The 12798-nt window shown below is 32.9% G+C and overlaps 1 protein-coding gene across 5 annotated transcripts in view; it reads right to left on the reverse strand.

The window, feature by feature from the left end:
- Window positions 1–733: 733 nt before the first annotated feature.
- LOC128234938 (nephrin-like) overlaps window positions 734–12798 on the reverse strand; it is a 34934-nt gene continuing 22869 nt past the window's right edge. For 2 of the 5 annotated variants that reach the window (XM_052949587.1, XM_052949589.1), the window contains exons 5-15: window positions 12333–12632; window positions 10515–10805; window positions 9346–9624; window positions 7447–7764; window positions 6528–6836; window positions 5402–5548; window positions 4507–4528; window positions 3890–3978; window positions 3489–3504; window positions 2660–2739; window positions 1591–2359 (exon numbers count right to left, since the gene is read on the reverse strand). In XM_052949587.1, the coding sequence (XP_052805547.1) occupies window positions 2304–2359; window positions 2660–2739; window positions 3489–3504; window positions 3890–3978; window positions 4507–4528; window positions 5402–5548; window positions 6528–6836; window positions 7447–7764; window positions 9346–9624; window positions 10515–10805; window positions 12333–12632 (1907 nt within the window). In that variant the 3' untranslated portion in view covers window positions 1591–2303. Of the gene's footprint in view, window positions 1569–1590; window positions 2360–2659; window positions 2740–3488; window positions 3505–3889; window positions 3979–4506; window positions 4529–5401; window positions 5549–6527; window positions 6837–7446; window positions 7765–9345; window positions 9625–10514; window positions 10806–12332; window positions 12633–12798 lie in introns of those variants that run through there. The other 3 variants (XR_008261072.1, XR_008261071.1, XM_052949588.1) reach the window with 3 other exon arrangements.

Below are 12798 nucleotides of genomic sequence, written 5' to 3' on the forward strand. Positions count from 1 at the left end.
GAAAGTAGATGAATCCTTATTTAATTATACTGTATCACCGTGTTGAGTCCGATCTGGTCCGATGTTTTTAAACCGTCAAGGGATCGTCCAGTCAATTTCACCAGGACCACCCTTGGTGGTCTTCATTAATCCGGGATGTTCGTTGTTGGATCTGGCGTTGGTGTGACTGTAGCTAAGCATTAAATGAGTTTAAGTTAACACTTGGCTAAATCCGAACAATGTTCATAAACTATATCAACTAAAGGATAAGACAGTTAATGTTATAAACATTGTCTCGGTTAAAGGACATTGAAATGGCGATAATAAATTACCACTTTAATCATAGAAGGCTTGTCTTTGAGGATTTCAATCATTGGAGTTGTAAATACCAGTCATTCGTTTATGGCGGTAATTGAAATCGTTTTAATGTGCTAGATTTGAAAATGATGTGTCAACACATTAGAAAACATGAAAGTTTTAGTCAAAACTTCTTCCTTTGGTATCAAATCATTGAAATATAAACAAAAGCAAGACGTATTCGATGTAAATCAAGCCCTATGATGTTCCCTACAAATGGTAAGACGACAAAAAAAAAATCGCCACATACAGCCGCGAACGAGCATGACGGAAATCTCTAAAAACGTCCCAAATGAATCAACATATTGTATCATTAAATGTTTGTCTAGGACGTTTCGTACAGGATGTACAAAAAACAGCTATTGCATAACACCCAATGCGCTCATAAAGCAAAAAGTGTTTTTACTGATTTATTTACTTTGACACGACAATAAATGGTTCCTCTAAAATCTCTCATTCGTGGTTGTTCACTTAAGACTTAAACGATACAATCGCCTTATGAGGCGCTGGTTGAGCAACATTTTAAAGCACAAATGTGCTTACTACGTTTGTGGTCAAATCCAGATGTGTTGGCAGAAATCGAAAGTTCTTTGAGTCGAGATGGAAAACAAATGGCTTTGTCGCTCTTACAAGTTGTATACAATCGCACTGAACACACATTAATCGGCTTACCTACCAATTAAGCAATTATCTGGCGTAATGTTTCAATGACCTAATTACCTTATTACGTTCGAGGTGAGACATTAAGTACTCAGCCTGTCGACGTGAACAAAACTTTGCTTGTCTCGGAAATGCCTTCAATTGCGAATAAGTCTGATCTAAATTCAATTACGAAAGCCCATCGATCGCGAAAATAAAACGATCCAAAGTCAATTAATTACCAGTACGGACTCCATCCACTCGCGATCAAAACTTGGCAAGCGGGTCGACCATCTCATTTTGCACTCATCGAAAATGACTTAGTCAAACTAAAATGTTAATAGGGTCTGATGTTATAGCAATAAGTCGAGTGTCAGCTATATCTTAAATTGTATCACGTACTTGTGTAACAGCATAATAATATATCAAATAAATGTAAAAGTAGCAAAAAGTCAATAATTATTTCAGTTACAATTATCTATATGAATAAATTTAGTTCAGTCCATTTTAAACACATGGCTTTCACCATGATAAGGTAACCTCCGGGGAACCTTGCTGCGTTCAGGTATCGCCTTGTGTCTCAGTGAACAATTCTGTTAAAAAAAACGATTATTGGATACAGTTTATTTTAATGTTCATAGTAAGCTAAGCTGTATATTATTCAATATTTACAAAAGCGCCAATCAATGTAATTTTATGAAGTATGACACATTTTAATAAAAATGATATTACAATTATGTAGTTAATCACTTAAAATAAGCATTTATAATAATAAGTAATTATAGCATAGTAAATATAACCTTTTAACGATACAGTCAAGTGACATTGACAGTAAACATTGTGAAGTAAGTTTAACCTTTTTGTGTATGTACAAAAAACTTATATTGTATCCACAAGAAAAACATTATTCTTGGCTCAGCATGTACATTAGAAGTTTGTCAAAATATAGCAGGTTTTTTTTAAAAAATACTGCTTATCCAAACATGTAAGGTCGATACACAATTATAACTATGAATGAAAACAATCTTATTATTGTTTTCCCTTTATGCAATACATACCTCGTCGATATATTGGTGGATTATCATTGATTCACTCATTTGGAACGCAAATGACATTGTCTAATCGTCACATTGTCTTATGAAATGAGATTATCATGATTTAGAGTAAAGTACACACTTAAAGCATTGTTTGCAATCGCATTATTTTATCTCTTTAGGCAATTCATACTTCGTTGATATATTGCTTGCTTATTATTCGATATTTCACTGGGAAAGTAAATGACATTGTAAATTGCCACAATTTACACATTGTCTTATGGCTGTTTACATTTAAAGCACTGTCTGCACCGGATTCTTCAGCACAGTATTTTTGTATATGGGATCATCTGCAAACAAGTAAAAAAGATTCAGAACATGATGTCAAGTGTGGCTTCTCACACAATTCATAATAAAGCTATTATTAGTGTTGAGATTGAGGTTTAAAAGCCAAATAATAAAAATATCAAATTTAACGTACAAAGTAAAAGATACATTCCATTGTGATTTTCTTTAATAGATCGTCTTCATTAAGTCTTAAGAATTTGTTGTTAATGATTATGTTATTGTGATATCATTTTTGTTTCTTCATACTTTGATGGGTTAAACAATTAACCACCGTCTAATCACACATGCAGTTTAGTTTATACCTTTCTTTACATTTTCGTAGTATACATGTGGCTTTGACTTTGACTCCTCCAAGGACGTATACACGTGCGAGTTATCGGATCTGAAATATAACGTTAACATTATTTTCCCACAACGCGATGGTTTTTGTTCTTTCTTTAGGTTTACCAAAACAAAATAAACAGTAAAAGGACATTTACAAAGACATGAACCAAACAAATACACAGATACTTATTAAAACACAAATATTCTTAAATCGGTTTGATTCAAAACAATAGATTTATCCTTATTCACTGTTATTTTACGTTGTTATACGTTGGTATTATATATTTGAATGCAAACCCTTCTAAATGAAACACTGTTTTATAGACAGCAATAAACACATGTACTGGGAAATAACACCTTGCACTTTAGTACGTTTAAAATGCGCTTGGTATGTTATTTAAGAAATATATTTACCTAACTGTATGGCATTATATAGTTTTTTACTCAATTGCGCCGAAATAAACATATCTATATTCCTAAATAAGTGAAAGTTAAAACCCTTTGAAAACAATTTTATGTTGTAGTGTATATGTATCATTTTATTTACTTAGGATGTTTAAGACGAGATATCAGCAGTCAATTGTGTAAAATATGGCAAATTCTCTGAGCTGGTCAAAGTAAGACAAATTTATTGATTGCAAAACAGAAATAAAATAATTTCTACCTACCAGATAAGAATTTCGATGTAAAATATAGCTAAATATGTAGACAACTAATCAAAGTTTAACATTTGGCTTCTGGTTATTCGATTTCACAGATGTTATCTATATACTTGATACATGCATTGTGTTTATGCTTTTATCTTACCCGCTGTCACCAGTTTCTGAAAGGTAATAGAAAGTTAAACAATAAAAACATTCATACATATATATCAGTGATTAAGAATACTTGCAAAATCAATACATATTTCATAATGTTTTTTGTTTTTTTAAAAAAAAAACGTGAATAATCAAAATGTCTAGACCCAGTTTCGTTAACGGAAATATGGCATATAGTTATATACACATGAACAAAGATGACATACAAAATTATTATCATGATCAACGTCTACATTAAAACGGAGCATATGTGCTATACGCTTTTGGCGCTATGCCACAAACGATGTGATTACTATAACAGTTCCTGTTCACGACAGAACCCATCCAATATGATTGTTGTCATCAAATTATGAAAAATGTTAAATTACCAAATTAAGTTGAATTGCTTACTTAGATCATCGTAAGCCGATGTTTTCGTTGTCATGGACACGACCTCGTACGTCTTGGCTGCATTACATCCGGGGTTGTCTTTTCCGGATCTATAACATGAAAAATACTCTTGATCGTTGTTCATGGTGTATTTTAATTATCAAAACAGTACAGAAATGGTTCGAGATAATTCATTGGTGCGAAAATTCGGTTTTGTTAAAAAAACCCATAAAAGAACGAGTTCTTTTCATTTGAAAACTCACATGCCAAACATACTTGAGGATGTAATATATGTTAACATATCTTTAATTTTGTACTTATTTCTGAATTTGTCCGAACAAATGTGTGAATAATATTTTTTAACAACATTTCATACAGTTTTCAAGTTTCAACACCTCTTGCTCAACTAAACAGTTGAGGTTCGAATAACTTTATTGATAAGATTTCTATTGATTACAATTCCTGAAACCTTAATTAAGCCAATTAAACATTACTTATAATTGTAAGAAATGCAAATTTAAAACACATGGTCATGCCATGCAAAACATAAACAGATATAGCAAAATAGTTCACTGGCAATACATGCTTAAGAAGAAAATTTGGGAAAGTCTGTCTTCAAACACATTGCAAACACTTACATGGAATGCTCGGAAGGACCTCCTGAAGTAAATAATTTGGTAAAAACAACAATTAAAATTGAACATGAACTAAAGAAGACTAAAAATGAAATCAACACTTTAATCAAGTCAATTTAAAATAAAATAAAACAACCAAGTGTATTGAATAAAAAGATCCATTTAAAATGTTATATATTTCAACATTAAATTCCGATACACGCCATGAAGTATATACAGCGCTTCGGATAAACACTCCGATTCAAAGGTGAAAGGGAAACTAAGAAATTGCAAGACGAATGCGTTTACTCTTCATTGATTTGCTTAAAACCTTGATGCATCTTAATGTTACAAATATCCGTGTATTATCTAATGTTTCATATTTTTATAAAAGTTTAATTTTAAAAATAAGAATCAAAATAAATGTTAGAGCTATATATTGGTCTAATATGATTCCGACATTTATTAAATTTTAGTTCTGGCAAGACTCATAACTTCGTGTTATCAAACTAACTGTTTTAATTTTAATACTTTAAATCTCATACGTTCGACGGAAAGCAACAATAAAATCATGGTGAACAACATTAGCTATGAAGTACACGCAAGTCCTTGTAATTGGTTGTCCGTTACGCAGTTGTTAGCGCACTCGCTTCTCACCAAGGCGACCCGGGTTCGATTACCGGTTTGGGCGCATGTGCGTTTGGTATGTGGTCACCAAACCGGACAAGTGGGTTTTCTCCGGGATCTCCGGTTTCCCCAACAACACAAGACCACAATCTCCCGTAAAATCGTGCCAACGAGAGTGGTTATAATTCATTGACGGACATTTAAAAGCATTTAAGCCGATGGTCAGATAAACAAGACATCAAAAAATAAAGAACGTTAAATTTGAATAAAAGAGCAGAGATAAACATATCACTTTTTTTTGTCAAGGTAACGTTGCAATTTAGTGCGTAATTCCGCCTGAGAATGATTACGACGACAACTATTGCCACTATTGCACCAACAGTTCCGCCAACTGCCCCTCCAACAACAGGACCACTATTTGGACTAGTCTCAGTATGATCTGAAATTACAAACAATATGCTTGGATTATAAATAATAAAGGGGTTATTCAGATACACTCTTTTATTCTCAGTGTCTCTTATAAGCAAAAGCGGATACTTGTTGATGTGTAAGGTTTTGAAAATAAATAAGCATCACACACACACACACACACACACACACACACACACACACACACACACACACACACACACACACACATATATATATGATTGTATTTAAAGATGCACTCTTACTCCCAAATAAGATTTACCACAATTAATAGAAATGTTTTAATATACCAAAAAGGATGAATACATATCGAAAACAAAGATTCTTATGAAGGATACCGAGTTTAATTTGAAAGGAACGAGCAGAAAACACGATATTACTAACTTATGAGACGATAGTATATCGCACAAATCGTTTAACACTCACCAATCATTTAATATTTTTGCGTTTTCAGCTATTAAATACACGGTTACAATCTTGTTATCAGTAATTAATATTTTCCATGCATGCATTATTCAGAAATAAGTTTAAGGGTTATCAGTCAAAATTTATGTTTGTTATATATGTGTATGTATTGATTTTGAATAAGAGTGTCACTTTAATACAGAATAATGAGTGACATAATAATGACAATCGTAAAGGTTATTGGTGGTACACAGATTCTGTTGAGGAAATGGTGCTGACACATTGAGGTTATAAAAACAATAACATTTTTCAATTTAGAAGGACCAAAACAAACATTACCTAATTTTAATTTGAAGATGTAGTTTAGGTTATGCACATCAACAGAGTGAAATATTTGTTTTACTTCTCTAATATGCAATTATGGAACAGAAATGTTACTGAAAAAGATACCCGAATGACATCTTAATTCATGATCGAAAAGTAGTTTTTATTTGCTGTCAAGAAATGGTCAACACAAACCATCCTTTCATAACACATTTCTATATTTCAGGATGCTTACATACAATGCACTTAGAATCACTCACCATTAATACGTTTTAGAGTTAGAAAGGTAACGTTCACCGGTGCAGAAGAACCCTCCTCGTTTGCCGAAAAGAGTGAAACGAAGTATTCGGTTTCTGGTTTTAAATCTTCAACTATGTAATACATCGTCACTCTGTTGTCATGTTTTATAGTTTGTGGATAAAAACCGGTGCCGTCAACAAGTTTTCCATAGGAAATGTGAAAATCCTGAGGTGATCCGTTGGCAAATCCGGGAATCCAGGTTAAAACAGCACTTGTCTCGCGTAATATATCTTGAATAACGTGGAAGTCCGTTGGCGAATCCGGTTTTCCTGCAATTGAAGTGAAATGAAGCTGTTATTTGAAAGTTATCTCATTACGCGTTAAATATTTTTTTTAAATAGACAAAAATTGATAGAAATAAATCGACACATCCGAATTTAGCACTTTGTGTCTTTTTTTTACTTATTTTGGAGAAAGACTCGTTCTATAAACATATAGTTGTATGAACTTGTTGTATATTATACACAGGGTTTTATAAATGTTATGTCTATATTAACTTTAACGTAATTGGGCATAACATGCATTTGATTTGCAATAGCTCGCCCCACGATTTCATCATTCTTATATATGTATTCAGGATTTTCGTTGAAACCCTGGCATGACGAGACCTCGCTGAATTCCACATACTCGTGATGAAATTTTGTAAATATAACAACTGTTGAGGTAAAGGAAAATAATTATTTGTATGATAATCCATACAAACGTCATGTTTATATGTATTTTATTTGATATATATACATATCACAAACCAGCTGAACTGTTTTAAATTTACAATGAAGGAATCTCAGGATATGTAAGTAGGTATTTATATTCAACGTCAAATAGCATATATTATTAAATCAATATTATTAAATTGTGTAAATAATGAAAGTAATATACCGATTGGTATAAGGTGTAACCATTCGACTAGTGTATCGCCAATTCCATTAGACACTGACAACTGGTACAATCTGTAATCTTCAATCTGAACGACCAGAATCGTTAATTTACTTAAAAGACCCTCTGTGTCAATTTCAAATTTCTTCTTTTCATCCGTCAAAGGTTCACAAGAAGTGCGATTCGTACAGCGCTTCCAAACAAACTGTGAGGGCTTGGGTACAGGGTATGCGACTGTTTTGTAGACTAATGTTGCATTCTCATGTTGACGTGCGGTGAAATTAAGCTGTACCTCCACTCCAGTGGGTCGCCTCGCGGAACCTGAAAGAACAACGTAGATTTGATTATATCCAAGTAAAACATTACCGATTAACGAAATTTTTAAATAACACTGATCAACACGTTTTCTAATATATTGTCATTACTCTTGTACTGAACTCAAATATCAAAACGATCATTATTTCATTAAATATTGAAAAATGTTTTGTGTTTTCGTGTTTGTTAATTTGAATATAAAAGCTACTATTTATAAGAAAACATGGTTTCGTGTTTTACTATTTTCAAAAGTATTATAATGAGGTTAAACACAAATGTTGAAGCAATGATACAAATGAAACAAAAGGAATAAACCTAGAAGCTTCAAATGATGAAAAAGTAAGGTTGCGAAACAACTCTTGTGTGTTCTACTTGTAACTTTTTGTACAATACTACATCGAAAAATACGTTGACAAGCCTAGAAAAGGTACATAAAAGGATATATTCCTGTCTGTCTATTTATCAAGTTAAAAATCTCACCGCAAATTAAATAAACTTTGAAAAGCATCGGAACCTTTGTAAAACATTGTGTTACGTTACAAAAGAATCTAACCTAGAATATATTTTGATAAAACTGATTTAATAATTTAGTTTTAGATCATCTCATGAATTAATATGAAACAAACAAAGAAAGATAAATGTATGTATGATGTTGTTTGTCTGTGCCATTTCTCATATTTTTACACAATATAAAAGTGAAATATTTTTTCAAGTAAACGAAAACTCAGCGTTCCTTCCCTTTCCTGTGTCTAAAATCTAAAGATTAAATTTGCGAACTAACTTTAATCATGATATAACCTAATAATATTTGAATTAAAACTACCTTTCTAATACATGCTTTGGCTACGTGGGTTGGGACTCACTATTTGTCTTTCTTGGATCTAATATAGACGTAGCGTCTCCGAATGCGTGGTACAAAAAACCAATACAGTGTATGAAGTAAATAATGTATGTGTAAAATATTGATATTGAAAACCATCCCAAAACGACTTTAGTGTTTGTTATTGTTATGGTTGTTTATCAAATGGATGTCTTTTTCATAAAACTCTAAGATACTCTTTGGCAACGTTCTGTACCTTTTTGCACAACATTTGGAATTCTACTGAAGTCTTGAAATGGTTAATTCCAAGAAGTTAACGTTACTCATTAAAGAAAGAAGAAAAGTCCAGTTTGTATCATCGTTCTTATACGATATTCATATTTTCCTTATCGACCCCTTATCATTTGCAGAATCACTATTGTCCTTGTCATAGCAGTTTCAGTCAACAATGAACAGATAGGTTTTGGTCCGAGAGTTGATACCAATTAAAAGACGACCGTTTCAGACATAAGTATTAAACCCAATAAAATAAAATAATGAATTGCTTTATATTTCACTACAAATCTGCTAATAGTGTTTGAATCTATTAACATAAATACATAATACATGAAGAAGAAGAAGAAGTAAGAGTAAGCAAGAGTAGCTCAGATTTTACGGTCATAAAAACTTTCACTTGTATACAATACAGTACGCGATGTGCAGAACAATCCAGAATAAATAGAGTTGGTTCAAATGTACATACACCCGTGATTAACATACCAACTTACATTTTACAAATAACTGCATTGACGCATTATCTGCCGCTCCATACTGGTTGTGTCCTGAACACGTAAACAGTCCAGTATCCGAGCATTCAGCCTGTAGTTCATGTGAAAGCTGATGTACTCCAGGTTGTGCATATATCGTTTTACCGTCTTTCGTTAGGGCCATATTCGACCCGGGGTCACTTTCTAGGAAACATCGCATATAGTTTGATGAATGTTCATCAACTTCTACAGATGCGTGGGAAGCGTTGTTGAGTTGAAACACCAGATTTTCCGCCCCATCTAAAATAGAATTACACCTAACCAATATGATGCCCATAATATGGTGTTGTACGTCAGGTATTTGATTAACCTGGACATAATAACTACATCACGCTCTTTGATACCTTTGTTTGTGTATTATGCGTTTTAGGTGACGCTAAAGTGAACTAAATTTACATCTGTCCATGTGAAAGAAGACATTGTGTTATCAAAATGATACTATTTTTTAAAATTTGGTTCATACGACTATAAGTTTATCAAAAGTAGTTAAAATCTTTAACAATAACATAGGCCAACACTCAAAAACAGAAACAAGACAATCCCAATCAGAATATTAACACCTATTTCAAGCACATTTCCAAACAAGGCAATGTTTAAAAATCTAAGTTATTGTTTCATATACCATTTTGCGAAATATCTAGCAGAGAAGCAATGTAAAGTGAATTTTTGCAACATTTAATGCATATTATATATGCTATACAGAACTTCTTGTGCGTGATTTAAGGCATAAGTTGAATGTTTTCTTGGGGAATTAATTCACTAGGATTACTAAGCCAAGTGTATCAACTGCCATAGGGGCAACAGATAAACGGAAATTAATACCGTCGTGTTTAAGCCACAATGGTGAACATATATCAAACAAGATTGGTATAGTTAGTGATCCACAGTACTCCATGAAACTGTTTGATGGAAAATAACTAATGTTGGCTTTCCCAAATCCGTTTCATTTTCAAGATTATGATTTTACTAAAACAGGATCTCGAGTAAGTATATATGCCATGCACTGTTTCGTAATAGAAAACAACAACATTTATCAAACTCAATTCCTGCGAATCCCTTGTAAAAACAGTCACAAACAAATCTTGGTTTAATCAGGTTGGACCATAATGTCAATGACAAAATATACTCACAAAGAATATCTAGAAAAAATGTTGCAGTATCATACTGTGTGGTCGTCGCTGATGTCAACGTTGGCTGTAGAAGGCTGGACACTTTGCACGTGTAACTGGCCTCGTCACTGCGCTGCACGGTTGGAATGATCAAATTCTGTGCATTCTGTTTTACCCATGGGACGCCTGTTGCGGACCTCGTCCACTCAAAGTCAACAGTTGAAGGGTTGCCCGGTGTGAACAGACACATGTAAACAAGGTTTTCCCCGCGGACTTTACTAACATTCTGCAAATTACTCGCTGTCGGGCCATCTGAAATATTTAACGAAGATGCAGATATTAACACACATATATAGATACAATTAAACATCTCGTTCTGTTCATTAGCAGTTTAACATGTCAAGATATAACAATATTTGATATTTTACACGACCCTGAACCATCATAGATAGTCCATGATATGTTTGTTTAAATTCGCATTTATCGGTACCAAATACATGATTATTTGCTTCATTACCTCTGCTAATTGGTATTCATAATCAGCAATAGCACTTCTTCCCGATTTACCTGCTTAACATGATGATATCTGCATACTATTATCACAACTAGATAGGATTGAATCGAGTGTTCGTCATAATAAAGAATACGAAATATCACGATTACCATTGCCTTTAAAAGAATCAACCATTACAATCATTTAAATCACAATTTTAAACACTAATATAAAAGTTCTAGGGTTGATTTACAATGGTTCTTCGTTTCTCTTTTGGAAGCGAAAAGCAAGTGACGTGCAATGCACATATATAAGAGACGTTACGAAATACTCTTATTACGTGTACCCTGTAAGAAACAAATAACAGTCGATCATACTTTGAAAGTTGTTCACAAAACCTCATAAAACGCCATCTTTGTTGATCGTGCATATGTAGGTACCGTTTAAAATGCACGAGCCTGCACATATCTAAATGTTTTACAAATTTGACCTGAATCAAGTAGCGTTTCTCAACAACTCTAAAACATACCCCGAAAACAAATCGTTTTGAAGATTATATGTCCCAATTATATGCATAATATATCATGATATCAAATCTATGTGTTAAAAAACCAAACGGGTGAATAATTCCTCCAGCACTAATCAATTGTGCTGTTGCACGTTAAACAATTTACAATTAATGGTTAAAACTGGTAAATGATTAAGCGGGATAGTCTGCAGTGTTATAAATAATTTGTAAAGGCAGTATCGTAAGATTGTTGGCTGCGTATGCGAGACATTTGATTTTTATCCACACTGAGTTATTAATGCAGTACAAATATATGAAAATATTAGATCTTGTTTATACATTCCTTACAAACTGAACGATTTTTGTTACTTGAATTAATGAATAGTAAAAATATGCAATTATTTCAATCTTTTTTGGTCAGAAATTGTCTTAAACAAAACAATGTTGTTTTCCAGTTAATGAGAAATTACCGTGATGCATCCTTCAATACATAGCATTTACTATATACAGTTGAATATTCATACTAATATTATTTATATAAAATTGATATTCATAAAACAAGAACATTACAGTTTATAAATAACAACCGGTATAATTGCTTGCTACAACACATTGTGCGGTTCCTAGAAAAAACAACAAAATGTACTAAACAACATTAAAATATAGAAGGTTTGGAAATTTTGATTGACATATTGCTTTTTTAAATATGACGAACGCTCGGTAACTAGTGTTGAATATACTGAATTATACTCAAGGTTAGTTGCTTAGGTTAAAAGGATCATGAACTACAATTAGTGGATGATATGATATCATTAAACTAAAAAGAATTTCACATTACACAAGACGTCAATGTTTAGGGCAGATGACGTGTTCCCGCGAACCGTGCCCTTGTACGTCGTATGCATGTAGTTTTCCGCCATGCACGACACCGACTGGCTTGCTGTTAGACCTCCTGTTACATTTAAGATTCCTGCCCGTGAAGAAGGGTGGCTTGACCATGTGTACGTAGACGGAGGAGAGCTTTCCGCCGTGCAAGACAACCAGAAGTCTTCGCTGGTTAATACCTTCAGTTCTTCTACTATACTCAAGGATCCAGTTATACCATAATGGTATCGTAATGTAACACCATGTGGTGGTCCTAAAGACAAAACGTAGTCATTAATAAAATACGTATCGAGCAAACGTCGTATATAGGAATGAACAGACATAGTTTTGTTGAGGGAGTTAAAGAATATAATTTAATAAAACTGTTGAACTTATACATATATTGTTAGTTATAAATAATAAATTTTCTTAAAATGAAG

This window comes from Mya arenaria, chromosome 5, assembly GCF_026914265.1.
Source record: "Mya arenaria isolate MELC-2E11 chromosome 5, ASM2691426v1".
In the NCBI taxonomy this organism is placed as follows: Eukaryota; Metazoa; Mollusca; class Bivalvia; order Myida; family Myidae; genus Mya; species Mya arenaria.